Source organism: Lichenostomus cassidix, chromosome 24, assembly GCF_008360975.1.
Source record: "Lichenostomus cassidix isolate B80296 chromosome 24, HeHo_3.0, whole genome shotgun sequence".
Classification (NCBI taxonomy): Eukaryota; Metazoa; Chordata; class Aves; order Passeriformes; family Meliphagidae; genus Lichenostomus; species Lichenostomus cassidix.
In genome coordinates this window covers 5,548,283-5,576,086 of record NC_139504.1, presented here as the reverse complement: position 1 = coordinate 5,576,086, position 27,804 = coordinate 5,548,283, and the positions used below count along the sequence as shown (strand labels likewise).

Sequence of the window (27,804 nt, the reverse complement as noted above, 5' to 3'; positions counted from 1 at the left end):
CATCCCCACAGCCCAGACCTGGTGAAGGCAGCAGGAGAGCTCTGCAGGTTTCAGCTCCTCGAGCAGCTCTCATCTCCTAATTGCTGCTGCTTTCCCTCCCCGAGCCCCGAGGTGAGCCAGGGCAGTAATTAAATGCTGCAGAGCTAGAAGAGCAGCTGCCCTGTTCCTGTGCCCTTTCTGTGCTGTTGGGTTTCACATTTTCGCAGGCTGAGGCGCAGCCTGGCATACAAATGTGGGCTCTGTTTGCATAAATTCAGTGTACACACAAATAACTGAGCCTGAGCTCCCACCCAGGCCAAAAGGGAAATTTTCACCCTCAAAAAAAAACCCAACACCCTCCTCCTCCTCCTCCACACACAACCCTAACACCAAAAAAAAAAAAAGTGGAAAATGTTTATCATTAATTAGCTCTTAGGATCTTTTCTGGGGAAAGGATTTTCTTTTTTTTGAGGAATAAAATGTTCTGTAAAAGGTGAACCCAAGGTTTTCCCTCCGAGGGAAGCTCTCCAGCCCACACATGAACTGCCAGAAGGGAATCTCTGCCTCCCAAAGAATCAAGATGATTAGCAGACTCTGCCCTTTGCCCTCCCCAGCCCATCCTCCCTGTCTGATGGGAACTGAAAGGTCTCTTCAACAGCAGGGATTGGGGTTTGGCACTTGGTAAATAAAAATTGCTGCACAAGGAACTCACTGCTTGTGGCCACTGGGAGGTAAAGGACATTTAAAGCCACATGGAAGACCTTGAAATGTGCCAGTCACAAGTGCAAAAAATCATTTTTGGGTTTTAAATCCCTTTGACTCTCCTCTCCCTCCATCCCAACCCCCAAAACCATCCCACACTTCATGCTTTTAGTGTTTTCCACTCAGGAGCAACGAAGCATTTCTAACCCACCTGAGGTGAATCCCACATTCCCACAAACACACATCACTGCAAATCACCAGCAAAAAGCATTTGGCATTTCAGGAATCATGGGTTATTCCAAACACACACATGCACCAGGTAAACCTCGATATTCCTAAAGGGTTTTTCTTCTTCTCCCTTTCCCACCCAACCAACAGGGGAGCCTGAATCCAGTTCTCAAATAGGGATTTTTTGGGAAGTCTGAGAGCTCTTTTAAAGCAAGCAGGTGCTAAGCTGGGATCTCTCCTGCAGGATATTCCACCTCCTCATTTGCATCTTCTTCCAGCATCCAATATCCCTAATTTTAATATGAACTCTATCTCCCTGTATTCAGAGAAAATAGAGTAAGGCAGGGCAGCAAGAAAATTATTTAATCCACCTCCCTTCTGCAAAGGCAGCTTTAGCACTAACATGGAAAACATGAAAGGCAAGCATTCCTTTTGGAAATTATAATTTGTGGAGGTTTTTTATCTCCTTTCTCTCCCTCTCTGTGCTTCTTCTACACCCTTTATTCCCATTTTTCAGCCCGGAATGAGGGGAAGAGGAGTGGCACCATGCTGGGATCTCAGCATGCTCACACAGCAAACTGCTGGGGAACAGACACCCAAACAACGCCTGGGAGCCCTGGAAATCCCTGGAAATCCCTGGAAATCTCTGGAATTGCCTGGAAATCCCTGGATCCAGCAGCACAGGCAGCAATCCCAGCTACTCACTCGGCGCCTCGGAGCTCTGGGATGCAGCAGGAGGTGTGGTTGCTATGGGAACAGGAAGGATGGACAGGACGTGTCAAGGTGAGGAACTCCATGGAGATCAGGGGGAAAGGGGCAGAGGTGACAGCAGGGACAGGGAGGACAGCAGGGAGGGTGACATCAGCCCCAGGGGACAGGGACAGCACCCTGCCCTGAGGGTTTTCCATCCTGAAGGGCTCTGAAGCCCCAAATCCCCATTTTTGTCTTCTTTTAATGGGATATTTGGGAGGTCTCTAGGAGAAATTCCTGACCCCCTGCTCGTTCCCACCTCCCTGAACTGCATCCAGGGAACACAGAAAGGGAGAAAATAGGTCTGAGAACCCCAAAAATGTGAGCACTTTGGGGAATGAGTGGGTTTGGAGGGAAGCCTGCACTGCCCAGAGCATAGACAGACAGCAGCATTTCCAGGGCAAAGGGACAAGGAATGTCTTTGCTTCCTAAAGTCCCCAGGAGGGACATGAGCTGGGAGGGATTTCTCTGCTATTCCCCACAAAACCTTGAAAACCAAAAGAATTCCCACTGCTGTGCCTCCAAGAGCAGGCAGAGAACCAGAGGGATGTGAGAAAGGTAAATCCAGACCTTGGGGAGCTGCAGAGCAGCAGATTTTTGGGGGGAAAAACCTCCAGGGAAGCAGGGAAAGAGATGTTAGAACTGCAGCACACTTGGTGAGGAGATCATGCAGAGAACAAACCCTCCTGCCATACTCACTCTCTGCTAAACGGGAGCTGGGGGCAGCAGCACTGGCTGGAGAAAGAGAGAGAAGGTGAGCAGAAAAAGGAGATTTTTATAAAATGCTGCCAAAAACCAGCAGATGAGGAGATTTGGAACTTGGGGGTTATTTTGGGGGTTTTGCACATGGAGATATTTTGATCCCAACCCCACACTCTCGGGGTTGGACACAATTTTGGGCTCAAAAAATCCTCCCTGTTCCTCAGGGTTTTGTTTGGCTTCAGATGTGGAAGGAGAAGGAAATGCAGAAAACCAGCAAATGGTTAAAGTGAAAATCCAACCCCAGGTCAGGTCACAAAGACACTCTGCCAACCTCCAGAACTCTGCTCTGTGCCAAAAATATACATAATTAGCACTAATTACCTCACGGAGAGGCCCTCTAAGAGAGACAGAAACTGCTTTTACTTATTGAGGGAAATGAAATAAATCAAAATGACTCCAGACTTATCCCAGCAGGCATTAAAAACTGTGTCAGGTTTTACATTCAGGTAGGAACTTGAAATAATAGGGCAAGGAAAACGAGTGGCTTTGGGTAATCTGAGCTGAAAAATTCCCAAAATATCTCTGTGACCTTCAAATCACACCGGGGGAGGGAAAACCCAAATTGTGTCAACAGGCAGGTGATTGGAATTCCAGAATAAATGGGGGAAAAAGGACATTTCTGTGGTGCCATTTGCTCAGTCGGGATGGGAGATGAGCTCTGGGAAGGAGAGAACTGCAGGACACGATGCTCAGGATGATCCAAACTGCAGAGTTTGGGGAGCAGGAGGAGTTTGGACATGAAAAATGGGCTGGAGGAGGGAGAAGTGGAACTTACCCTGCAGATGGGGAGGGCAGAGTGGCTGACAGCTCACTGCTACATGGAAAAATATTAAAAAAAAAAGCAAAAACCTCTGCCCCAGAAGTGCTAGAATGTTCTGCAGAGGCACCTACCTGTCCCCAGGTGATGGGCAGACAGCTCTTTTTTTTTTTTTTCATGCTCTTTTCCCTCTCTTCTCCACTGTTCTCTGTGCTCTTTGCTGGTTTATTGTTTCATTTCTCCCCTGCTGTGGCTAGCCCAGCCCTGCTCTCCCTGGGGGCTGATTAGCTGCACTCCAGAAGGACCCAAATCCTCCCCTGAGCTCACCCTGACCACCATTAACTCAATATTTTTTTATTCTGCTGGAATTCACAGGCTCCAAACAAGTCCAGGCTGCACAAATCTTCTGGAAATGCCTCCCAGGTGACTCCCTAACTCCTGCAATTTGCAGTCCTGCCTGTCCATCCATCCATCCTTCCATCCATCCATCCATCCATCCATCCATCCATCCATCCATCCATCCTTCCATCCTCACCCTTCCTGCTCCACTAAATCCCAAGCTTTTGTCCAATGCAATCTCTAAGGGAAAATGGCACAAGCATGATTCAAAATTTGGGTTAAAAATAAAAGATTTTTTAAAAATTTCTCCTGTTTTTTTACTTCAGGAATATCCAAGAACGTGCCAGCAGTTTCTCTGAGCTTCTCCATGTCATCTTGGGAATGCCAGCAGCTTCCCACAGGAGGGAAGATTGATTTATTTCTGATTTATTCCCATTTATGCACTGATAAATGGAATAATGCTCAGTGGGATAAAGAGGTTTCTGTGAGCTCCACTGGTCAGCTCTGGCTGCAAAGGCACAAAGCTGTGGAGTCATCTCAATATTTCACTTAAATTACACAAATCCATCACATTTTGGACTCATTTTGCACTGGGGAAGGGGGAACATGCCATTTTAAAAAATTTAGTATGAGATTTGTTTATTTAAGTACAAAATCTACACAAGTGCTGGAAGACTGTCCAGTGGTAAAAATTAGTAGTGAGAAGAGGCAAAAAATGTCATGTTTTTACTCTTGAAGTTTGCCTTTTGAAAATTGCAAAGATATTAAAAATGTTGAATTTTTGGTTGGCTTTTAATTGGTCTAAATCAGATCAGCAATTTAGCAAAATCGATTTCCCTGAATTATCTCAATATCATTAAAATGGAACCATTTCAATTGATCCACAAATACCAAGCCTTCCACTACTCCACTCTGAGTCAACAAGCTATTATTATTTTTATTATTATTATTATTATTAGATAATCACTACATTAACTATTCCAACTGCATGCTTTAGAGCACAGACAAGGAGTTAACCCCTAATTCTGTTCTAAAAAGAGCAGAGTGACTATTCCACAGTCAGTGTTGTTAGCAAATGGACACTACTAATTATCCCAATCCTAAAACCCCTGAGAGGGGGAAAAAAGCACTAAATTAAAAGCTAAAAAGTTCTGTGTGTTAGAAGAAGACTCTAAAAAACACCAAAAAAAAAAAAAGTGAAAGAAATGCAGAGAGCACTTACGTGGCTGAGGGATGCCTGCAGTTTATCCAGGGATGGAACACAGACCAAACAAAATCAATAGACACACACACAGAAAAAAAAAAAATAAATGTAGAAGATGTGAGAAGAGGAGACAGAGAATGTGGAGGTGGAAAATGCAGATCCCAGGTGTGTCCTGCTGAGCAGCTCTGGGCAGGCAGGAGGTGGCAAAGGCACAGCTGGGGAGCTCCAGACATGCTGGGGATGGGATGGGAATGGAATGGGATGGGATGGGAATGGAATGGGAGCCCTGGGATCACAGAGGGTCTGGAGACAGAATCCAGCAGGGCTGGGGGAGCTGGGCAACCCCAGATCCAGGTGGGAATGCAGAAGGAATGGGAAAGAACCTCGGGAGATCCTCCTCTCCCTGCTGCCCTGCTCACTCCAGCCCTGCCCACTGCACTGCTTTAGTGTTTTCCTCTTTCTCTCCTTCCCAGCTTGGACTCCTGGCGTTGAACCCTTCCTGGGACAGCAGGGACACTGCTGGGACACAGCAGGAGGTGCAGATGGCCCAGGCTGAGCAGAGCAGAGCCTGAGGAATCCATGGAATCTCCTCAAGTCCATCCCAAAGCAGGAAGGACCAACCCTCCTTCCCTCCCTTCTTGCACAGCCAGTGCTGTGCTGAACATTGGGTTTGCACAGCAAACCTGCCCTGTCACAGTGCCACCACATTCCTGTCACCAAAACCCTTCCCAGCCACTTTTCCTCACTAAAATCCTCCTTGCACAGCTCCTTCTTCCAGGCTGACCTGGAGACACCAACCACTGCAAACACAACATTTCCTCCTCCTCCTCCTCCCTTCAAAAACCACTTCAAATTACCAACAAAATAATCAATTATCAACAACCCACAGCCACCGAGAGAACAGAGGGTGCAGCCAGGTCTGCAAGAGAGAGACAAGGAGTGATCCATGCATGGCAGAGACCCCTGGGGAGGTGCAGAGGGAGGTTTGACTTACGGACTGGCTGGGTTTTGAACTCGGCGGGCAGGCTGAGCTCCCCAACGCCCTTGCCGTTCACTGCTGACAGCCTCACTGCATAGGTGGTCTCAGGCTTCAGCCCCGTGATGGTCACCAACCTCTCCACGTCAGCTGGAGGGGGAAAAAAACCAAGAAAAGCTCAGGATTCAAAGGAAAATAAACTCTGTTTTCCCCACGCAGGGAGAAGAGAGACAAATAAACCTCAGATTGGGATCATATCGCTCCAGTGGGGATTTAAAAGAAGAATTTCAGCTCCACACAGGATTGCTGGTGGAAGATTGAGCTCTGGAATAGGAGTAGAACTCTCCTTTTCCCAGTGCTCCCCAAATGAAAATGCTTTTGGTTGATGTGACTCCAAGATCGATTTGAGGCAGTGAGCAGTGCTCTAGATCACTTCAACAAGACAGGATTGCTGCTGGAACAGCAGAGTTTATTTTCCAAGGAGCACTAAGGGGTGACAGACGAGGGTTGAAAAGCCTCCTGGGGGAAGCAGCAAGTGAAAACTTTGATTCCAAGCCCAGGTTTTGCCCTTTGCTCAGACAGGTCTGTGAGGAGCTCTCAGCACAGCCCAACACTCATTCCCACTCGAATTTTCAAGGTGTCACTCACAGCAAATGTTCAAAAACCTGTCTGGAGCCTCCACCCTGAACCCTCCACGGCTTTTCCCTAAAGGAAAATCACTTTTTTTGAGCTGCTGGTGGGGGAAGAACCACATTTTTTGTTGTTCCTACCTTCCTTGGCATCATAGAACCTGGAATGCCACTCGGTCTCGCCCAGAGCTCTCCACTCCGCCTTGTACTTGAGGATGGGAACTCCTCCCGTGGCCTCGGGCTCGTCGAACTCCACCTGGGCGCTGCTGGAGTAAGGCTCCACCCTGCCGATGGACGGGGAGGAGGGTGTGTCTGGGAGAAGGGAGAACAGCGGTGAGACAGGGAATTGGGGAGAGAACAGCTGGGGAATGGGGGAAAAGAATTGGGGAAAAGAACTGGAGAATTGGGGAAACAGCTGGGGAGATGGGGAAAAGAATTGGGGAGAACAGCTGGGGAATGGGGGAAAAGGATTGGGGAATACAGCTGGGGAATTGGGGAAAAAACCAGGGAATTGGGAAAAAGAATTGGGGAAAAGAACTGGGGAACTGGGGAAAAGAACTGGGGAATTGGATAAAACAAAACAACTGGGGAATTGGGTAAAAAAAAGGGGAAAACAATTGGGGAAAACAGCTGGGGAATTGGGGGAAAAGAACTGGGGAAAAGAACTGGGGAAAAGAACTGGGGAAAAGAACTGGGGAATTGGGGAAACAGCTGGGGAGATGGGGAAAAGAATGGGGGAGAACAGCTGGGGAATTGGAGAAAAGAATTTGGGAAAACAGTTGGGGAGATGGGGAAAAGAATTGGGGAAAACAGCTGGGGAATTGGGGAAACAGCTGGGGAATGGGGGGAAAAAAACCAAGGAATTGGGAAAAAGAATTGGGGAAAAGAACTGGGGAATTGGGTAAAACAAAACAACTGGGGAACTGAGTAAAAAAACTGGGGAAAACAGCTGGGGAAAAGAACTGGGGAAAAGAACTGGGGAAAAGAACTGGGGAAAACAGCTGGGGAATTGGGGAAAACAGCTGGGGAAAAGAACTGGGGAAAGCAACTGGGGAATTGGAGAAAACAACTGGGGAATTGGGGAAAGCAGCCCCTGGAAACAGAGCTGCTGTGCATCTCCACCCCAACACACCCTCCTTAAGGCCTCTCTGCAGGCAGAGCTGCTCTCCTGCCAGCCCGGTGCCACCAGAAGGGCCACGTTGTCACCTGTGCCACCCGGCCTGGCCTGGCTGCTCACCTGCCTGCACCAGGATGAACTCGGAGGACTCCTGCCCGATGCGGTTCACAGCCGTGCAGTTGTAGTTGCCAAAGTCGTTCTCCGAGTCTGGGGTCACCTGTGGGGGGCAGGAAGGCTCAGACTGACCCCAAAACCCTTTGCACCATGCCAGGGCTCTCTGCACCGAGCTGGAGAGAAGCCACACTCAAATCCAGCTGGTTGTGCTCCCAGGGCTGGTCGTGGGGGAAGAGAACTGCAGTGGGCAAAATTCAGAGGCAAGGATGGGCTGTGTCTTCTGTACCTGATTATCTGCTATTACCTGGTTTTCTTTATCTCCTATTACCTGATTTCTTTATCTCCTATCACTTGATTATCTTTACTTCCTATGACCTGATTTTCTCCTATTACCTGATTTCTTCACCTCCTACTATCTGATTTTTCTCAGCGTTTCTGTGCCACAAACACCACCCAACCTCATTTCCACCACCAGGATGGGACTGAATCCCTTCACCACGCATCACTTGCTCTCTGCTGGGCTCTCCTCACCTCCAGGTAGCTGGCTGAGGGGGTGTTGTAGATCTTGATGTTGCTGTAGTTGGAGCTGGGGAGGAGCTGCCCGTCGCGGAACCAGGAGATGACAGCGCTGGGGTAAGCAAACACCTCGCAGGTGATGTTCACTTGGTTTCCTTCCCAGGTGTACACAGCCACGGGGCCCTGCAGCTTGGGGGCATCTGGAAAACACGTTTGGGGAGGGAATTGGAGCTAGCTGAGCTCCCAGAGCAGCCTCACTCCTGGCTGGAGCTCACCTTCGTGCAGGAAGGGGAATCTCAACTAGAAACAACTCTCCACCTCAGCCAGGGGGTGGGGAGTGTGTGTTGCTGAAGGACATAAAGAGAAAAGCTGCTCAGCCCCTGTGCAGTGTGGGAGAGCAGAGAGCAGGATGGATGTGGGGAATGAGGCCAGGAAAGCTGTGCTGGGGAAGGATTTTGATTCCCAACAAATGGGACTGCAGCAGATCCATGGTGGAGATCCATGGTGGACTGCAGTAGATCCAAGAGCATCCCAGCTGGAGACAGGAAGGGCAAACCCCCAGTCATAGCTCATGCTGCCTTTTCAGCTCAGAAGTGAAACTCGAGATAACTTTAGTATAGCAGGTAATATAAAAATGGATTTTTACTGGAGCTCCAGGGGCAGTTATGGAAGAATATTTACAGAAGTTCACTGCTACAGGGGTGAATACAGCTTGATAGGTTTTAGGAAATTAGCCTAGTTGATAAAAAGCACTAATTAGGAGGATAAGTGGTGATGTCATTTGATCTAGGTCAAGCCCCTTCTCTGGAGCTCCTTACTGTTGGTACTTAGCTGCATTTATTTATGAAAATGTGTCTCAAAGCCTTTGGCTCTCAGGAAGAATTAAGACAGGCTAGAGGCCTATGGGTTTGGTTTTCCAGTGCAGTGGGTTTGGTATTTCTAGCTGGGGAAAAGGGCAGGGAAAAGGGCAGGAAAATTAGTGGGAAGGTTACCAATACAGAAAACGAAAATGGTAAAAAACAAGAAAGAAAGAGTCTGATGAAAGACTGAGCTTCCCATCAGACTGAGCTGCTTGCACAGGCTCGGGGGAGGGAAAGGGAATAGCTGAACCCCCCGTGAGCCCCCCGTGAGCCCCTCCACTCACACTGCACTTCCAGGTACATGGCCTGCGAGTCCTGCCCGATGGTGTTGCTGGCCGTGCAGACGTACTCGCCGGCGTCCGTGTACTGGATGTCCTTGAGGGTCAGCGAGGACACCCTGGCGTGGCTGCGCACGATGATCCGCCCGTCCAGCGTCTGCCAGAGAGGGGACAAGGTCACAGCTGAGCCCCCAGCACCCCGAAGGGCTCCCCACGCCAGCCCTGCGGTGCTGCAGGGATCCCAAAGCTCACCAAAAAATTGTGAGGGAGGGAATTCCGAGAGCAACAAGGTTCCCTGATGCTCAAAAGTGTTCAGGGAAAAGGGAAAATGTGCAAAGAAGGACCAAAGGGTCAGCTGCTACTGAGTGTCTGAGGAAAACTGGACAGTCAAGCTTCTCCCCAGAGTGGGAACTGCAGAGATCCAGCTCTGGTTAAAGAGTTTTGCCAGCATGCAAAGAGAAAAAAAACCAAGAAACCTCCCCGACAGCTTCCAGAGAGAGAATCCAGCCCTCCCTGCTCTCTCAGCAACACTGGTTCTGTCTCAGAGTCCCTGCAGTGGGAGGAGGAAGAACAGATCCAGAGCTCAAGGCTGGATGGACACAAAGAAAGCTCAGAACTCACACCTGGATGTGGCAACATGAAGAGAGGAAAGTGCAGTGAAAAGGGCAAGAAAACGTCTGCAGACAGCCCTGCCTTGAGAAAACCCTAGAGCCATTTCCCACAAGCAGAGAGAGTGGGGATGGCACTGTCAGGGGACAAGGAGTGTCAAATCCAAGGGGATTGCCAGGGCACTGTGCCCACCCTGCCAGCCCAGCCGGGGTGGTTCTCCTCTCCAGTTTGTAACCAAATTCATAACCACAAAGCCACGGGCTGCTCTGCCCACCCTTAAGCTCTAAAGCACCAGCTCTCTCTCATTTCTGATTTTATGGCACAAACACAAGGGAATAAATCTCAGGCTGCTGCCTCCTGCCACTCTCCATCCCATCCATGGGTCTGTGCTCCTGGAAGGCACAGGACAAGTGCTGATAAATGAATAAATGCCAAGATTCCAGATCTGGGCGAATATTCTCAATCCTTGTCTCTGTGACCTCACCAGGAGAGGACAAGTGACAAAATAGCAGTGTAGGATCAGCACAGGTGATTCTAGAAAAGGTCATTTTACACCCAAATTCTGCCTTTCTCCCCACTTCCTCAAGATCCAACACCAAGGAGTGCCAGGAAATCACAGTCAGTGATGATTTCATGAGCAATGCAACTACTCTGAAGATGAAGCTCTGCTGCTTAATGCAAAAGGCACAAGGAAAGGAAGAGAGAGAGCAGGAAAAACACTCTAAAGAGAGAAAAACATCTACCCAAGAAAGCACATTGTGAGTTTTCTCTATCCCTATTCCAGCCCATCAGGTGCTCTGGCTGTGGGGACAGGACAGGAGCTTGAGCCAGATGTTGACACTTGTTGACCTTTTAGTTAAACCTCCCTGATCCCAAGGATCTGAGCTAACAAAATGTTTTCCTAACAAAAATCTCCCCGGTGATGGGGAGAGAAGCTCAGGGACAGGGCAGTGAGTCACACCTCAGAGCACAGTGGGATATTCTCTGCACTGCTAATCAGTGCAATTTATCCTCACCTAGTGCAGGTATTTGTCCCCAAATTCTGGCCAAACTCAACCCCTCAGGGCCAAAGGGGCAGAGGAGAAACCAATAAAATGCATTTATTCCCCTTCACCTTTCTGCTTTCCCAAAGGAGCACCCATGAATAATTCCAGTCCTGTCTCCTCCTCACCCACTGCCCACATCATCCCAAATTCCTACAAACTCTGAGCACAGACGGCAATTCCCTGAAGGAAAGGAGAGATCTCTCCTTGCTCTGTGCTTGCAGTGCAGTGTTTCTATCTCTATTTAACTCTATTTAATATCCCTAAGTTGCACCAATTCCCAGCTGCCAGAGAAGCATCACCAGTCTGGGGAGTGACTGAGATGCTGCCAGGACTGACTTCACCTCCTCACCCGAAATTCCTTTATTAAAGTCAAATATTTCCTTCCCTGACCTTCCCCAGACCCAAACCCTGCTGCTGGAATCCACTGCTAAAAGCCCCCAGGCAACTTTAAAGCAATTTAAAAGCGATTTAAAAGAGATTTCCTGCACCCTATTTGGGTATTTTAAGACACAGAGGCAGTAGGAAATGTAGAGACAGCAAACTTAATAGTATTAGTGCTCATATTAATGAGAAGCTGGAGAGAGAGAGCACAGAGAAATCCCTGGGGGCAGGGAGGGGACAGCTGGGACAGGAATTCGTGGGATCCTGGAGAGATGCAACCACTCCAGTTCCAAATTCTTCAATGCAAACTGCTCTGAATGTCGATGCCTTCACCTGCCACAGCCCAACAGACTGTCCTGCAGGATGTCCTCAGCCCCACGTGGAGCACAGCTGGGTGGTGCTCGAGTTACAGCACAGCTTGCTTCTCTCTCTGTGCTTTAAGGTGGCTTAAAAATCAGTTAAAAAAAAAAAAAATCAGAGCCTCCACCAAGCTGATCCTAAAAATACGAATCCAAGTCACCCAGCTCTGAGAGCTCATTTTGTCCTCCACCTGACCCCTGTTATTTGCTTGGGAACTTTCCTTCTGCTCCCTTTTGAAGCAAGAAAAACCCTTTACAAATCAGGTGCATCATCATTATTATTATTATTATTATTATTATTATTATCATTACTATTATTACAGCACAGCACTGGGTGTGAAATAAAAATCAACCCCCATTTGCACCACCCCCAGTCACTGCATTATCCCTCCCTCCCCTTGCTGACCCTTGCAGATCAAAGACAAATCAAAATAATGGAGCAATTTGGAGCATTTTCTGGAGAAATGCCCCTCGTGCAAGGTTTCTCTGCATTGACTTGGAAATGGAACATGATGCAGTTGTCCTTTCAAGAGAAGGTCACACTGAAGGAGTTGCCATGAGCAAATAGGTGAGTTGGCTGGAGCAGAGGAGGCTTTCTTGGGGGAAAAATGACTTTCTCAAAACACAGGTTGGTGCTAATTCTTCCCTCTCTAAAGGAGAGGATGATTCACACTGGCAGCATAGGAAAAATAAATGGTGAGAGCAGCATTTTGCATTTGCTTTGACTTTTAATTGTCTTTAATTTTGAAGTGACAAGCAAGAGTTCCTCACTCCCAACACAGCTACTTTGCTCATCCAAAAAAAACGCATCACTACATGCCAAGCAACTTCTACCTCTAGAAGCTGTTTCTTTTATGTATTTTATGGTATTTAACTGGCTCAGATTAATGCTCATTTAGTTGGTTACTGGACTAGAGCTTTGTTAATCCGTGATGCTTAGAAGAGAAACCAAAACAAAAGAAAAACCAACAACCTAAGAAGTTTTGCTAAAGGTCTGGTAATCTGATACCTCTTGTTTCTCGGGCCGGGTCCACGAAGCCTGGAGAGAACAGATATAGAACACAACAACGACAACAGAAAAAAAGCAATACAAGTTTATCAAAGGTTGCTTTCAGGCACCAGATCTGCAGCACGCTGAGCTGTGTGCACATGCAGGCTCCAAGCTGTACATCTCCTGGGTGTCTTGGGGGATCACACCTTCCCTTTTTTCCATCACACCTTCCCTTTTCCAGCAATTTAGAGGGGCATTCCCCATTTCACAGCCTCTGGGTTGGTTTGAAATGAATAAACTAACTCTGTTGGCACCTCGAGGCTGATTTATCGAGTGTCAGTGATTGTTTCCTTTGTCACATCTCACCTGTTCTACACCCCTGGTCACTGAATTGCAGAGGACAGACCTGCTTTGGTGGCCCTGCTCTGTTTGCCAGCCCACCCTGCCTCATTAACGCTGATTAATGTGCTCATCATGCATGTGGAGCTCTGTTTCCATGCAGGCAGTGCCAGGAGGAGCAGCACGGTGGGACAGGACACTCCCTGGGCTCAGGGCTGCAGCACTCAGCCCCACAGCAGTGCCACATGCACAAACCTGCCATTAAAGCAGATTTCCCACTCACAAAAAGCCACCAAATTCACCAACAGCCAGCTTGCTGGGTTCCAACCCCCCCTGATAATTCATATTTCAAATATCTCCTGGCCTCTAGTTATTTCAGTCAATCCCCTTCAGCTCAGGAGTCAAAAACCACCTGCTGACACCAGAGCCAGGATGGCACCACGGGCTGGGAGGCACGGTGACACTGCGGGGATGTCACAGCACAGATGGTGACACGGATGGAGATGGAAGCTCAGGGGAATGAGGATCAGAAAACAGAACATTGCTGCCACGGGGCTTCCAGTGACCACTGAGAGACTGCAATGCCAACAGGTGGGACAATGGCTCTGATGGGAGCAAAGGCTTTGCTTGTCACTGGAAGCCTGAGGTGGAGCTCACTGAGGGCTTGGGACATTCCCAAAGTGTGGATATATCCTGCTGTGCACAAGGGGCTGGGAAGCTCAACAGGCAGCCTGAGCATCCAGAAAAATCCCTTTTTCAGTGCCAGCTCTGCTCAGGGATCTGCCCTGGGAGTTCCCTTCCACTCTGTGCACTGCTCTCTGCAGTGCCAGCACAGGGGGACACTTCTGTCCCTTGCTGTCACCCTGAAGGAAGATGAAGAAGGGGAAAAGCTCATTCCCAAACCCTCAGAGTTTGCTGTTTCTTTGCCCTCAGGGTGTGGGGAAAGAGGCAGAACCACGTTCTCCATCCCAGAGAATTCCACACTAACCATTCCTCACCAAAAGAGACAGACCAGCCCTGCCTGGCACCATGCAGGGGATGAGGGAGGAACCCAAAACCTCATGGACCTCATGTTTAGAAACCTTCAGGTTTCTAAATTCTTAAAAACTCATCCATTTGCTTTAGCTGCCAGCAACACAGAGCTGAGAGACACTCCTGGGCAGACACAGCAGCCCAGGAAATAAAGCAGGGATGGACTGGGTTGTTCTTAGCAATGCAGTGATGGAATTCACCTTGACAGAGGTGAAAGACACCTGAAATCCACCCAGAAATCTGCATTTCCCTGCCTGAGGAGCAGGGAGCTTTGTGGGGAAAAGGCTCAGTGACACCACAGGTTAAACTGTCACTGGGATGCAGGAGGGAGAAGTCAGAGCTGATCTCCCTCTGCTCTTGACTCCTGTGGTGAGATGTTCCCTTTGTTTTCTGCCCTCCAGGAATGGGGATTGGCTGGCAGAGAACTCCCAGGGGCTCCAGCTTTGGACAAAGGAGTGCAGTGTTTGTTTCCCTGCCATCCCCACGGGCTGGGGACACCCAGCAATGTCCCCATGCAAGGGTGGCAGAGCACCCAGAGACTGTGACACCCCAAAACCTGCCTGGAGACACAGCTGAACTAACATTTGGGTTTTGGCTGGGGGTTTGGGTGGGTTTTTCAGAATGTTCTTGGGAGTTAAGGATCTCCACACCTCTAAAAATCTACTCTGAAGGATGATTACAAGAGCAAACAATGTGAAGCAAGAGAGAAGCATCCAAGTACCTGGATAACAGAAATATGCAAAAGTAGGGCTTGAAAACTCTTAAAATAGCATTGTTTGTCCTGCATTAAAGACCATTCATTTCCCTGTGCTGTCCCAGAGAAAGAAAGTGGAGAATAAAATGGATGGATGCATTTGTACCAGAATATTTAATAGAATTAAATATTCTAATAGCATTTGTAACAGAATTATTTGTCAGAGCTATTCTGACCTATCGATCCTCTGGATGTTTGAAACCTTCACCTCAACTCAGAGCACAAGATAGAGAATGGGAGAAGGAGAAGACAAACCAAAACAGAATGCACACACAAACACCAAATAATCCAGCCTAGAAAGTGCATGGGATGGGATAAAATCACGTTTGCCCTGAAGGTTTGATCAGCACACAGCAGTGCCTCAAACCTTGGCTTTCCCCCTGTCTGAGCAAGAAAGTTTCAGAGTTTGAACATTTCCCTCGCTATTGATCACCAACCTCACAGCACCAAGCAGGATAGATGAGTCTCAAAAACCAGCAAAAATGAGTTAGCAGTTTTGCCACTGAGATCTGCATGGTTTAACTGGGGGGAACTCTTGAGTTTTTATATTCTCCTCCCTGCCCAGCTCTGTCCACGGCTGTGATCCAAACTCCAGAGCCAGCAGCACTGCAGCCCTTGGCACCTCCCAGGGCTCTCCTAACAGAGCCAAACCCAGGAATAAACAACCTCCAATCTGCCCAAACAGGTCCCCCAGTCACACTGCAGCTCCTGCAGGCACTGCAAACCTCCCCCTGAACATTGCAGGGATTCACAGCAGCTCTGGGATCCAAAAGCTGCTAAGAAAGAGCTGAAGCTGGAGAACTTTGGCACTGTGATTAATAAAGTTACACATGAAGGACGTGGGGAGGGGCTGACGTCATGGGGGCAATTAGAAAAGCTCATTTAGGAGCTGCAGTGCAGGGCAGCAGCTGTGGGGACAGTGACAGTGGACACCTCTGTTGCTCCAAGACTCTCAGAGTGTCACCTGCTGCCTCCACGCTGAGCCAGGACCTCTGGCATGGCCAAGGCAGCTGAGCCCTGAAGCACCCTGTTATTAGCAGATTATTAATTAGCAACAACTCCTCACTCCTTCTTCTGTTTCTCTGGCTGCTAATTCTGCCTCCTGACCACTTATGAAACATCTCCAGTGCAGCAGCACAGCCTAACCTCAGCTAATTAAAGGAACTGTCACCAATAACAACACCAGCACTCTTCTTCTAGAAGAAAAAAAACTGCTAATTATTTTTGCCTTTGAAGAACAAAATGGCATTGATGGGATCAACAGAACAGGTGAGCACAAAAGGCAGCCAAGGCTTTTGTGCCTGGGGGATGTGCAGTGTCAGGGGACAGCAGGAGGAGGAATTGACAGGCTCTTTTTGGTCACTGCACCCTGCAGAGGGAACGTCACTTCCCTCACCTGCCACCTGCACAGTGGGGACAGCTCTGGGCTCAGGGTGCTCACTGCCACCTCCCAGGAGCTCCTCTGCAGAGGGTTTAGGCTCTCTGCAATTGAATCCACCCCGAGAGAGCACAGCAGGAGTGACCAACATGTCCCCAGCTGCTGTGACCTGAGGTGGCTGCTCAGAGGGCAGGCAGGGCTGATGTGACCCTGTGCCCTGCACATCTCCACGTGCATCTGCATGCAACCCCAGCCAGGCCAGGCAGGATGAGCTGTGCTGCCCCCAGCCCCCCCAGGGCCCTTGGCAAGGGCTGTACCTTCTCCTCGTTGCTGATGTTCCTCGTGGAGGTTCTCCAGGTGATGGAGGGGATGGGATCCCCCGAGGCCTCGCAGGTCAGCGTGATCTGATCCTCCAGCTCCATGGCTGTCTTGTTCTCCACGTAGGTGATTTTGGGTTTGGCTGAGGAGGAGAAGGAACCTTGGCTCAGGGTGGAGCCTGTGTGCCACCAGAGGTGTTTGGGACAGGCAGCACTGGGGAGAATGGTGACAAATTGACTGCCAGCTGGGGAAGGAGCAGTGTGACACTGAAGAGGGCACCTCACTGCACAGCTAAAAGACCTAAAAATCCTCTTCTGCCCCTTCTTACAGCTGAGGCTTCCATGAGAAAACCCATGTAAGAGTGTCCAAGTGCTCAGCCCCAGGATTACCAGCTCACTCTTCCACCTCCCTGCCCCAAATTAGCCCTTTGCTAAGCAGCTTTGCCAGTACTGCACACAAGGCAGGGAGAATTCCATATTCCTCAACACTTCCAGATCCACGGGAGGCAGGGGAGCTGCTGATTCACTCCAACAAGCCTGAGATGGGTCCTAGCAAGCCCCCTGAGGTGCTAAAGCAGCTTTGGTGGGTCAGGATTCAGCCTGGGGGACATTCCCAGCAGCCTGGGGGACATTCCCAGCAGCCTGGGGGACATTCCCAGCAGCCCTGCCCATGTTTGAGCAGAGGAACAGAGAGCTGGGCTGAGTTTCCCCTGCACACACACATGGCAGAGGTGCACAGGCAGAGCAGCAGCTCGGGGTAAGCCCAGCAGGCACTCACTGGGATCAGCAGGTTCCCCAGGGGGGCTCAGGGGGTGTTTACCAAACACTTTGAGGTGGATGGTGGCGTCAGCCTCGCCAGCCTTGTTCTCGGCGATGCAGATGTACTCAGCCTCGTCGCTCTTGTCCACCTTCTGGATCACCAGCTCGGAGCCATCGTAGTTGAAGCTGTACTTGTCCTCATCCTCCACCTCCTCCACGGGCTCTCCATCCCTGGGGGCACAAGGCAGGCTCGTTAATGCAATTATTCCCCTGCAGCTCCTGGGCTGAGAGGGAACAGCATCTTCTCCTTCCCCCAGGGGTGACAGAGCTGAGCTGTGACCCCACTGTGGACAGCTTCTGCCATACCAAGGCACCATTCCAAGCTGCTATCAGCTTTTCCACGTCCATTTGTGCTCATAACCTGCACCAAAGGCTACACAATCCCAAGAACGATGTCCTCAGTGTGGGAATCACTGCCTGACAGGGAAATGCAGGAAGCTGGGAGAGGACACAGCTGAAGGGTGGGGAGCACTGAAGGAACTCCTTGTTTGGTTTTGCTTTATCTATTAAACTTAAACTTTGCTTTATCTATTAACTTTGCTTTATCTATTAAACTGTTTTTATCTCAACCAACAGGATTTTTACCCTCTGATTCTCCCCCTGGGTGGGCTCTGTGCTGGGTGGGCTCTGACTTCAGTCCCACCACGAGGCCACTCTTGTGACAAAAAACAACTCATCCCAATCAGAAATTCCCAAGCCTGGGGCAATCACCCCCACCCCAGCAGGACCTGCACACAGCTCTTACTTTGTCCACGTCACGGTGGGCTCAGGAAAGCCATCAGCGTCGCAGGCCAGGGTGACAGCCTGGCTGAGGTTGGCGGTGGCGTTCATGCTGCTCTGCCTGGCGCGCACCGACGGGGGCACTGCGGGAGGAGAGAGCACGGCTCAGTTGGGAAGGACTCAGGGTGGGAGCAACAGGAGGCTGCCTGAGCATCTCTGGTGCCAGCAGCCCCCCAAACCTGTCACCTAACCAATGGGTTAACCAATGGGTTTGAGGCACGAGCTCTCAGCACAGGGGAGAAAGGGAACAAAAATAATCAGTGTGGTGGCCAAAACCACTTGTGAGTGCCACCAACTCAGCTCCTCACTCTGAACCTCAAGTTCCTCACTTCAGGCTTCTCGACATGTTTTTTTCCTGTAAACACCTGGCAAACATTCACTGCATTCTGTCAGTTTTTACTGGGCACAGCAGAGGGAGAGGATGGTGTGAACCTGCAGCTGCCCTCCCAGCAGCAGCCTGGGCTGAGGTGCTGCAGCCCCTGAGCTCCTCACCGTTCACGATGACCTGGATGTCCTTGAAGTTGATCTCCCCCCTGGCCAGGATCCTCCCCTCACACCTGTAGGTGCCCTCGTCGGTTTTCTTGATGCCACGGATCTGCAGGTAGTTGTTGGACAGGACGATGAACCTCACTGGGAAACACAAGAGGAACAGAAGCTCACTCCAGGCTCTCCTCTCTGCTCCAGGTTCTCCTCTCTTCACCCCTTCTAGGCTTAGTGGAATAAAACTGCTCTCTCCACCATTAAATGGAGATGCTGTTGTTTTCCAGATTTCCTTGGCTTTTTGCTTGGCTTCCTTGGCAAACCACAGCACCTGGAGGAACTCAATTCATACCCCATGGCCTCGTGTGAGGCACAAACTGCTTCTCCTCCCCCAGCATTGTGTGTGGTGGAGATGGACATTTGACCCCAGAAAGGACAAGAAGCAAGGCCTTACCATCCTTTTTTAGGATGACATCCCTGCCTTTGTGCTTCCAGATGATGGTGGGGGGCAGGGAGCTGACCACGTCACACACGATCACAGCATCGTCGCCTTCCTTGAACTCCTGAGGGGTGGGAGCGTTCTTGAACATCAGCTTTTCTGCAGGCAAGGCAAGGAGAAGCTCACTGCAGCTTTCTCAGCACAGAGAAAACCCCAAATCCCCAGAAATCTCCTTCTTCCCCAGGGAGGACAAAGGTCTGAGTGAATACACAACCCACAGCACCCCCATTTCCAGCCCTGTACCCACAATTAGCACTCTAAATAATTCCCACTGCAAGCTGTGAACTTGGAGATGTTCCTCCCCAGCAGGGAGATGGGGCTAAAACCTTATTTATTTATTTAATATTTATTCCTGGGTCCCTCTTCACTCCACACTAGTGTCTGTCACCCACACCAGCTGCTCTCTCTGCACCAGAATCTTCTCCTTCCACCCTTTGCTCTGCTGCCTTCCAGAAGGATTTAAGCTCTGGAGGTGCTGGTGATGTCCTGAACATCCAATTCATCCTAATTCCCCCTCCAAACCAAGAATTTCACCTGCATCTCACCATCCCCTCTCCTCCTACCATCCTCCCTCCCCTGCCAAACTTTTCCAAGGAAATAAAACAGTTTCCTCCCTAATCTTGCCTCATATTTCTTGTTCTTGTTTGCAAGAACAAAGCCTGGGATGTGCTTTTCATGGCAGCTCTTCAAAATTCTGTCTGCTGCCCTCTCAAAGGCAAACACACTGCCCTAGCACCTCACCACACAGAAAGCAAAGTCAGATCCTTTTTGTCCTTTGCTCCTTGAATTCCTTGGACAAAATAAACCACCCTTCGTCTACGAAAAGTACTAAATGCTTTACTAAATTCTATATTTAATATTTAATAATACTTTAAGTAATACTAAAATATTATTAAAATATTATTATTAAATTACTAAGATATTATTTAAATATTGGGATACTATTGATCCCTAATTAATACTGTCATTAATATTTCAATTATCTAATTTATATAATTTATCTAATATGTAATAATTTTATATTTGATATTTACTACATTTTATACTAAATACTTCGCCTTTTTAACTTTTACGTATTTTACGAAACTTGATAAACTTTAGAAATAAATTTACATCAATAACACTTTGAAGTATTATTTACAATTAAATACATTAAATTTAAACACTTTACATAATATTTCACAATATTATTTATAAATACTTTATAAATAAATTTATATATAATATTTTTTTCCCCTCCAGGTGGAATTTGCTTCAACCCCTTGAACCCATCTCTCCCTCCCATTTCCAGCGCTCAGTGGCCAAATCTTACGGAAGATCTTGACGTTGACGGTGGCCTCGGAGTCTCCCTCCTCCTGGCTGCTGACCACGCACTTGTAGATGCCAGCATCGTCGATGTTGGCGTTGTAGATGGTGAGCGTGGAGGAGAAGTCGTCGTTGCGCACCACCGAGATGCGCTGCTGGTTGGGGCTCAGCCGCTCGCCGTTCGGCGAGAACCACGAGATGTCCTTGAACTTGGCCTCCCCTGCCACTGCGGGGGGAGAGAGGGGAGATCATAGATCCCATTGTTGGGGAAGGTGGAATGGGAATGTCTTATAAGTAGGATTACGCGGCAAAAGATGCTGAGAATGTGAAAACTTGGAAGCGAGATTTAGATGAAAACAAGCTCTGAGTTACTGAACAACTAGAAAACAATGGTATAGCCGACTGGAGGTAATCCCCTCTTGATGAAAGACAGGTCCGAGGGTCAGAGCAGACCCTGCCCGCTTGGCAGAGGGTCCAAAAAGCAGTTTTTAGGGTTTAAAATATAACGCCGTATGGTAATATCATGATTCTTATAGGTTGTGTGTTGTAGGGTTTGGAGCTTGTTCTAGATTGGTTAAGGAGAATTTGAATATTTAAAATATAACCCTGTGTGGTAATGCAATGATTCTTATAGGTTGTATGTAAATGTTGTAGGGTTTGCAGCTTGTTCTAGATTGGTTAATGAGAATTAGAATATTTAAAATATAACCCCATATGGTAATGGGATGATTCTCACAGGTTGTGTGTTGTAGGATTTGTAGCTTGTTCTAGATTAGTTAATGAGAATTAGAATATTTAAAATATAACCCTGTATGGTAATGCGATGATTCTTATAGGTGGTATGTAAATGTTGTAGGGTTTGTAGCTTGTTCTAGATTAGTTAATGAGAATTAGAATATTTAAAATATAACCCCATATGGTAATGGGATGATTCTTATAGGTTGTATGTAGATGTTGTGGGGTTTGCAGCTTGTTCTAGATTGCTTAAGGAGAATTAGAATATTTAAAATATAACCCTGTATGGTAATGGGATGATTCCTACAGGTTGTGTGTAAATGTTGTAGGGTTTGTAGCTTGTTCTAGATCGGTTAATGAAAATTGGAATATTCAACCCAGAAGATGATTTATTGTAGTGTAAACAGCAACCAGCATCTTTTTCTCTCTGTCTCTCTCTCTCTTGCTTCTCTGCCCTGCTCTGGGCTGAGTCTGACAGCCCCTGACAGCTCTCCTACACCCACCCATGGGGTTTATTTATTTATTTCACAACAAACCCCATGCTCTCAGACCTGACTGCAGAGACCTCTCATCCCTGTCCCGACCGTCCCAATCCAACAAACAGACCCTCCAATCCTACAGGCTCAAATCCTACATCCCATCGCTCTGATTGCCCCAAAGCAGCAAATATCATCCCAGACCTTCACTGGAACTGAGCAAACCCTTCAGCCACCACTCACCTTGGCATAAGAAGAACTTGGATTCTCCAACGCTGATCTCCCCCTGGCTAGGGACAATGTCCACTTGGAGAGCAGCTGGAAAAGGAATGAGCACAGTCAGGGCAGAGCAGTGATCTCCAGCAAAAACCTTACCATGGATCCTTTATTCAATCTGCAGTCCAGTAGGACACCTGTGTTCTGGGCTGAATTACTGGTTTTAAACACCAGAGGAAGGTTTTAAACATGAGAGGAAGGTTTTGAATGAGAGGAACATTTTAAACATGAGAGGAAGGTTTTAAACAAGAAAAGAAGGTTTTAAACATGAGATGAAGGTTTTAAACACAAGAGGAAGGGTTGAAGGTTTTAAAAAAGAGACGAAGGTTTTAAACACAAGCAGTTAAGAGACGAAGGTTTTAAACACAAGCAAAATGTTTTAAACATGAGAGGAAAGTTTTAAACACAATAGCAAAGTTTTGAACACGAGAGGAAGGTTTTAAACAGGAAAAGTAGATTTTAAACGTGAGAGGAAGATTTTAAACGTGATAGGAAGGTTATAAATAGGAAAAGAAGGTTTTAAACACGAGAGGAACATTTTAAACCCAAGAGAAAGGACAGCAGCCCTGCCCTCCCAATACCCATTCACCATCAGCCCTTCCCAGTGCACATCCACGCAAGCCCAGTGCCCTTTTCCCCCAGCAACACCCCTGCCTCCTCCTTCATTGCATAAATTATGACCCATTAGGCAGAAAATGTAATTGGATTCTGGCTTTCCTCCAGCTATAGCTTAATTCCACAGCAGCTCTGTGGCCTAACAAGCCTGGGTCAAGTTGAATTTGAGGACAACAAAACAGGTTTTCTTTGGAAAACATCCTCTGTGTTTTCACTTGGTGCATGAAAATCCGAAAATCTCTCTCCCAGAGCAGCTAATTTTACCTCCAGACCGCAGAGGCATTATTTCAGCTGCCAAGCACACCTGGGGTTTTAAGAAACAGGCCATGAGAACCTGGCTGTGTGTGCCAATGGCAACATTCCTCGGAGTGCTGGGGAAACACATGGGCTGGGGGGATGTGGAGGCACTGAGTGTGGAGCTGCAGGAGCACTGCCTGCCCTCCTCAGCACAGGACAGGAATATCAGGGTTTTCTGAGCACATTCCTCTGGCCAACAACCACCCTGACACAGCATTTCCCTCCAGAAGGAAACTGGAAGCAATGACCAGGACCAGGATAATCCCAGTGCAAGGTCTCTGCACTTTTCTGGTCTGACTCTGGAGCTCAGCAGGATGGACTGATAACTGCTGGTGTTCCATCCCCAAATGGAGCCAGGAATGCTGCTGCTCCATCCCCAAATACTGGGATCCAGCAGCACACCCCAGGAACCCAGCCAAGATTCAATGGGAAGCAGAGCTTGGGAGCACTAAGTGCTCCATGGCCCTGAAATCCTGCAGGGATTTCAGAAAAGGGACAGCCAACCCCCCCTGGATCTCCTGAGTCATGGAAAGAGCTTGGAAAAGCAGCCCAGGGAAGGGTTTTAGAGCAGCCATCAGCTGGCTTTCTGCTCAGCCCTGGGGTGCTGGGAAACAGCTCTGAGCTAATTGGGATCTAATGGGAATTCATAGTCATTTTTTCTCCCCACATTGCACTCCACAAAGGCAGCCCTGGCTCTCTGCTGCACTCGAGAGAGCTGCTGCCTGCTGGGAAGGCAGTGGCACAGGCTGGGGCTGGTAATGCCTTTCATTGCATCCTCAGGTGATTTTTCTGTGCAGCCAGGAAGGAGAAGAAAGGCTCTGTGGAAAGCACTGAACTCTCCATCACCCCCAGTTCAGCAGCTGGGCTCTACCTCACTTCTTTTTTTAGGCACCTTTGTGCCACGTTACTGCAAAGAGGGTGAGGAAATCACAGAGCCAGGGAATATCTCACTGTAAGTACAACCCAAAGGGCCAGGTGAGAGAGCTGAAAAAATCTGGAAATCACAGGAAATCACGAAAGGAAAGGAAAGGAAAGGAAAGGAAAGGAAAGGAAAGGAAAGGAAAGGAAAGGAAAGGAAAGGAAAGGAAAGGAAAGGAAAGGAAAGGAAAGGAAAGGAAAGGAAAGGAAAGGAAAGGAAAGGAAAGGAAAGGAAAGGAAAGGAAAGGAAAGGAAAGGAAAGGAAAGGAAAGGAAAGGAAAGGAGGAAGGAAGATCCCTGGTTGTGCCTCATGCAGTCAGTGCTCCCTCTGCTCTCCCAGCTGTGGAGCTTAAATAAATTTAAATAAATTTAAATTAAACCCCATAATTAGGAGAATAAGGAAGAGCATTGCTGCAAAGGCTGTGCAGAGGGGCAGCACTTGGACATCAGCACAGTGCCTTGCCTAAGGAAGGCACAGGGGAAAACCTCCTGGGATTATTTCATTTCCCTTTTCCATTAGCATTGGGAGCTCCCAGTGCTCACCTAAGCACAAACACACCCAGGGGAATATTAGACACAAAACTGAGAAATCCCAACCTTTCCATTCTGCCAGAGATGCTGAGGAGCTAAATTCTACCTGGCTATTTTTTTCCCAGTCTCTTGTCATCTCCCGGGTTCTGTGAAGGATTTTGGACAGGCTGTGGGGTTTGTTCTCTGGCTGGCTGCAAACACTTGCAAAGCTTTGCCCTACAAACCAGCCACAAGCTAGCCTCACCCCTCATCTCTCCAGCCACAGAAACTGCAGGTAGCTTCTGGAACTCAGCTGCCAGCAGAAGGAAGCATCCCTGGGAATGAGTCACTTCCAGCTCATCTGTCCTCACGTCACACCAGGGAGAGCTCAGCCCTGGCTCAGCCCGCAGCAGCACAAGGGTTTTGCTGTCACCTGGACAAGCAGGTCCAGCAGAACAATGGGCTCTGCCTGCAACTGCACAACAATCCCTCCCCACTCGCCCAGCTCACTGCTCAGGCTGTCATCAGGCTAACAAAGCCAGAGCTGCTGGTTTTAATCGCTGTTTAATCGTTATTTTTGCTGTGCAGTTCGGGGAAATGGGGACTATTTTTTTTTTTTTTCCACTCTTCATTTAATAGACACTGTGAGCCCATTTGTATTCTGCTTCCAACTTCAAGCAATAAAGGCCTTTTTAGCATCACATAATAACTGCATTAAAAGGCCTCTTCATAATCACACAATAACACTTTTTATAGCTCTGCCCTCCCCCATATCTTTTATCTGGTTACACAGTTCCCCCAGCCCCCAAAAAATGCTGAATAATTCCCCATTGATTAAAAAAAAAAAACAAAACCAACAAAAAAACCCAACAAATTTGCTAATGCAACTTCCTGTTCATCTGTAGTTAAATATAATTAGTTTTGCATCTCAACAAAAGAAATGAGCTCAAATTAAGCCTCGATTTTGGTAATAGGCAGGGAGGCTGTGTCCCTGCTGGGCTCAGAGTGAGGTTAACAGGAGTCTCTACCTGGGCAGGAAATAAAGGAAATAAAGTAAATAAAGGTCCACTGGCAGCACAGAGGAGTGGGGGAATCGCTGGGTGTTGGGGCTGTGCCTGGACAGATCCCAAACAGGGTCTGGAATATTCCAACCAGGAATATTCACACCACAAACAGGAATATTCACCTCCCACTGCTCTGCACATCTGTCCTGCTGCACACAGAAGGAATGGCTTGGAGCACTAAATACACCCAATTATTAATTCACCATGGGGTTCTATTCCCTCAGGTAAATGGAGTTCATCTCCTCAATCCTTCCCTTCCCTTCCCACACAGCCACTCACCCCAAAAAGGTTCTGATTTAAGAGTAAATAAAGATAAATAAAGATAAATAAAGATAAATAAAGATAAATAAAGATAAATAAAGATAAATAAGGATAAATAAGGATCTCAGCCCTTTCTGCCTCCCCTCTCTGGGGTCATTCCTGCTGCCCAGGATGTATCTGCATTTCATTCCTGGGTTACCTCTGCAATGCCATCGGGGCTGAACCCAAACCCAGGGGCTCTTCCTGCCAGCATCACCGTGAGCCAGGCAGGGCACTGGGGTGGGTTTTGCCCTGGAGGTGTCTCCAGGGGCAGAAATCCCTGTGCTCCTGGCTCAGGTAACCCAGGGGACGATGCACAACGACGACATGTGAGTCAAACCCAGAGAAAACTCAAAAATTAAAAAAGAAAAGGAAAAAAAATTGGCAAATAAAGCAAATAAAGCCCAGTGTGGATGGAATCAGCCCTGATTGAATGGCTCCTCCAAGGCTGCACCTTTAATTCCATTCATTCCAACCAACCATTCACTGATCAAACCCAATTCCAGCAATAAACCATCAGCAATAAGAACCATCTCGTGGCTCTCAGCGCCGCAGCTCGCCGGGCAAGGGCAGCATCTGCCCAGCTTGTGAGAGGAGCAGATTACGGCGAGAGCCCTCGGGATTGCATCCACAACAAAGGCTTAACAAGACAAAGACAAGCCTCCCGTACACGGGCACTTTATTAGAAATCCGCTGACTGCTCAGGAGGAGGAGGAGGAGGCAGCAGCTGGGATTGATCCCAGCTGGGCTGCGGATCCAATTCCTCCCCCGTCGCCATGGCAACCGCTCCCTAAATCTGCCAGGAGCTGGAGGAGGGGATTGCTGATTCCTCCGGGGAACCTCGGAGCAGAGATGCGGGGAGGGAGCGGCAAGCTAGAGCCACAGTAACACCGAGGGAATGAGAGAGAGAGAGAGAGAGAGAGAGGGAGAAAGGGAGCAGAGAGCATCCCAGAACATTCCCATTTGACAACACCCATTCCCGAAACATTCCTATCTGGGAACATCCCAAACCATTCCCATTTGGGAACACCCCACAACATCCCATTTGGGATCATCTCAAACCATTCCCATTCGAGAACATCCCAAAATATTCCATTTGGGAACATCCCAAACCATTCCCATTTGGGATCATCCCAAGCCATTCCCATTTGGGATCATCCCAAGCCATTCCCATTTGGGAACACCCCAAAATATTCCATTTGGGAACATCCCAAACATCCCATTTGGGAACATCCCAAACATCCCATTTGGGAACATCCCAAACATCCCATTTGGGAACATCTCAAAATATTCCATTTGGGAACATCCCAAAACATCCCCATTTGGGAACACCCTACAATAAACACCATCCCCAGCTGGGGTCCTGGGTGGCAGGGATGCTCCAGAGTGTGTCACCAGGCTCAGAGGGACATCCCAGCCCCGTTCAGAGCCCCAGGGCTGAGGGGAACCACTGAGCTCAGCACAGCATCCCAAAAAGCCAGGGCAGCTCTGACCCTGGGCAAGCTCTGCTCCAAGGTGGGTTAGGGGATGAAAAACCCCATTTCCAGCAGGATCTGCTGGATGCTGGGGCTGGGAGAATAATTCACTGTAACAAAACCAGATGCTGCTCACCTTTAAACCAGAGATAATTCCAATTATTCTATCAAACAGCACAGCCTGGCCAGTGAGGAACCTCTCTCAAGGACTGAGGTCTCTCCAGTCCCAAATCCACACCCATCTCTGCCTCCTGGGAAATTTTCCACCCTGCCAGGGAAGGATGTGCTTGGCTAAACAGCTGGAAGCAGCTGTGGCACCAGGGAAACCCAGGCAGGGAATTCAGCCAGAATTTCATTTCAGTCAGAATTATTCTGCTCCTGACCAAAGTGACATGGCCAAGCTGATAAAGGAAATCCATGCAGGGAAAAAGGAATAATTCCCATTATGTCCACCTTGTCACCTCATCCTTTCCATCTACCAGATCTGCTCACAAGTGCTGTTCATTTTTAAATGACCACCAAAAAAAATGACACTATGAACACCTTTTCCTGCAGAAATTTATAAATCACAGTAAAATTTCTCAGACATCTCGGTGGTTATACATGGAACACAATTTTATGCCTCTTTTGATGACATTCTTGATAAAGGCTTTTTATTGCTGTGGATCATAAAACTAACAGTCCTATTTACCACAGCAAATATTTGCATTTACCTGAGGCAGGGTAAGCCAGGATGCTTTATGGAGCCATTAAATCAGAGTATGGACAATTTTAATTAAAAACCAAGCAAGTTCCAACCTCCTGCCGAAAAAAAAAAAGGAAATTTGGGTGGGTGACA

General features: G+C 48.3%; 1 protein-coding gene across 8 annotated transcripts in view; it reads right to left on the bottom strand.

Moving 5' to 3' along the window:
* NCAM1 (neural cell adhesion molecule 1) overlaps nt 1–27,804 on the bottom strand; it is an 85,553-nt gene that overhangs the window by 19,534 nt on the left and 38,215 nt on the right. For 3 of the 8 annotated variants that reach the window (XM_085081988.1, XM_085081982.1, XM_085081989.1), the window contains exons 2-16: nt 21,755–21,829; nt 20,308–20,526; nt 18,951–19,094; nt 18,509–18,646; nt 17,982–18,099; nt 17,238–17,407; nt 16,418–16,560; nt 12,616–12,645; nt 9,218–9,368; nt 8,089–8,273; nt 7,564–7,660; nt 6,468–6,638; nt 5,716–5,847; nt 4,740–4,754; nt 2,359–2,394 (exon numbers count right to left, since the gene is read on the bottom strand). In XM_085081988.1, the coding sequence (XP_084938114.1) occupies nt 2,359–2,394; nt 4,740–4,754; nt 5,716–5,847; nt 6,468–6,638; nt 7,564–7,660; nt 8,089–8,273; nt 9,218–9,368; nt 12,616–12,645; nt 16,418–16,560; nt 17,238–17,407; nt 17,982–18,099; nt 18,509–18,646; nt 18,951–19,094; nt 20,308–20,526; nt 21,755–21,829 (1,824 nt within the window). Of the gene's footprint in view, nt 1–2,358; nt 2,395–4,730; nt 4,755–5,715; nt 5,848–6,467; nt 6,639–7,563; nt 7,661–8,088; nt 8,274–9,217; nt 9,369–12,615; nt 12,646–16,417; nt 16,561–17,237; nt 17,408–17,981; nt 18,100–18,508; nt 18,647–18,950; nt 19,095–20,307; nt 20,527–21,754; nt 21,830–27,804 lie in introns of all 8 variants that reach the window. The other 5 variants (XM_085081984.1, XM_085081985.1, XM_085081983.1 and 2 more) reach the window with 5 other exon arrangements.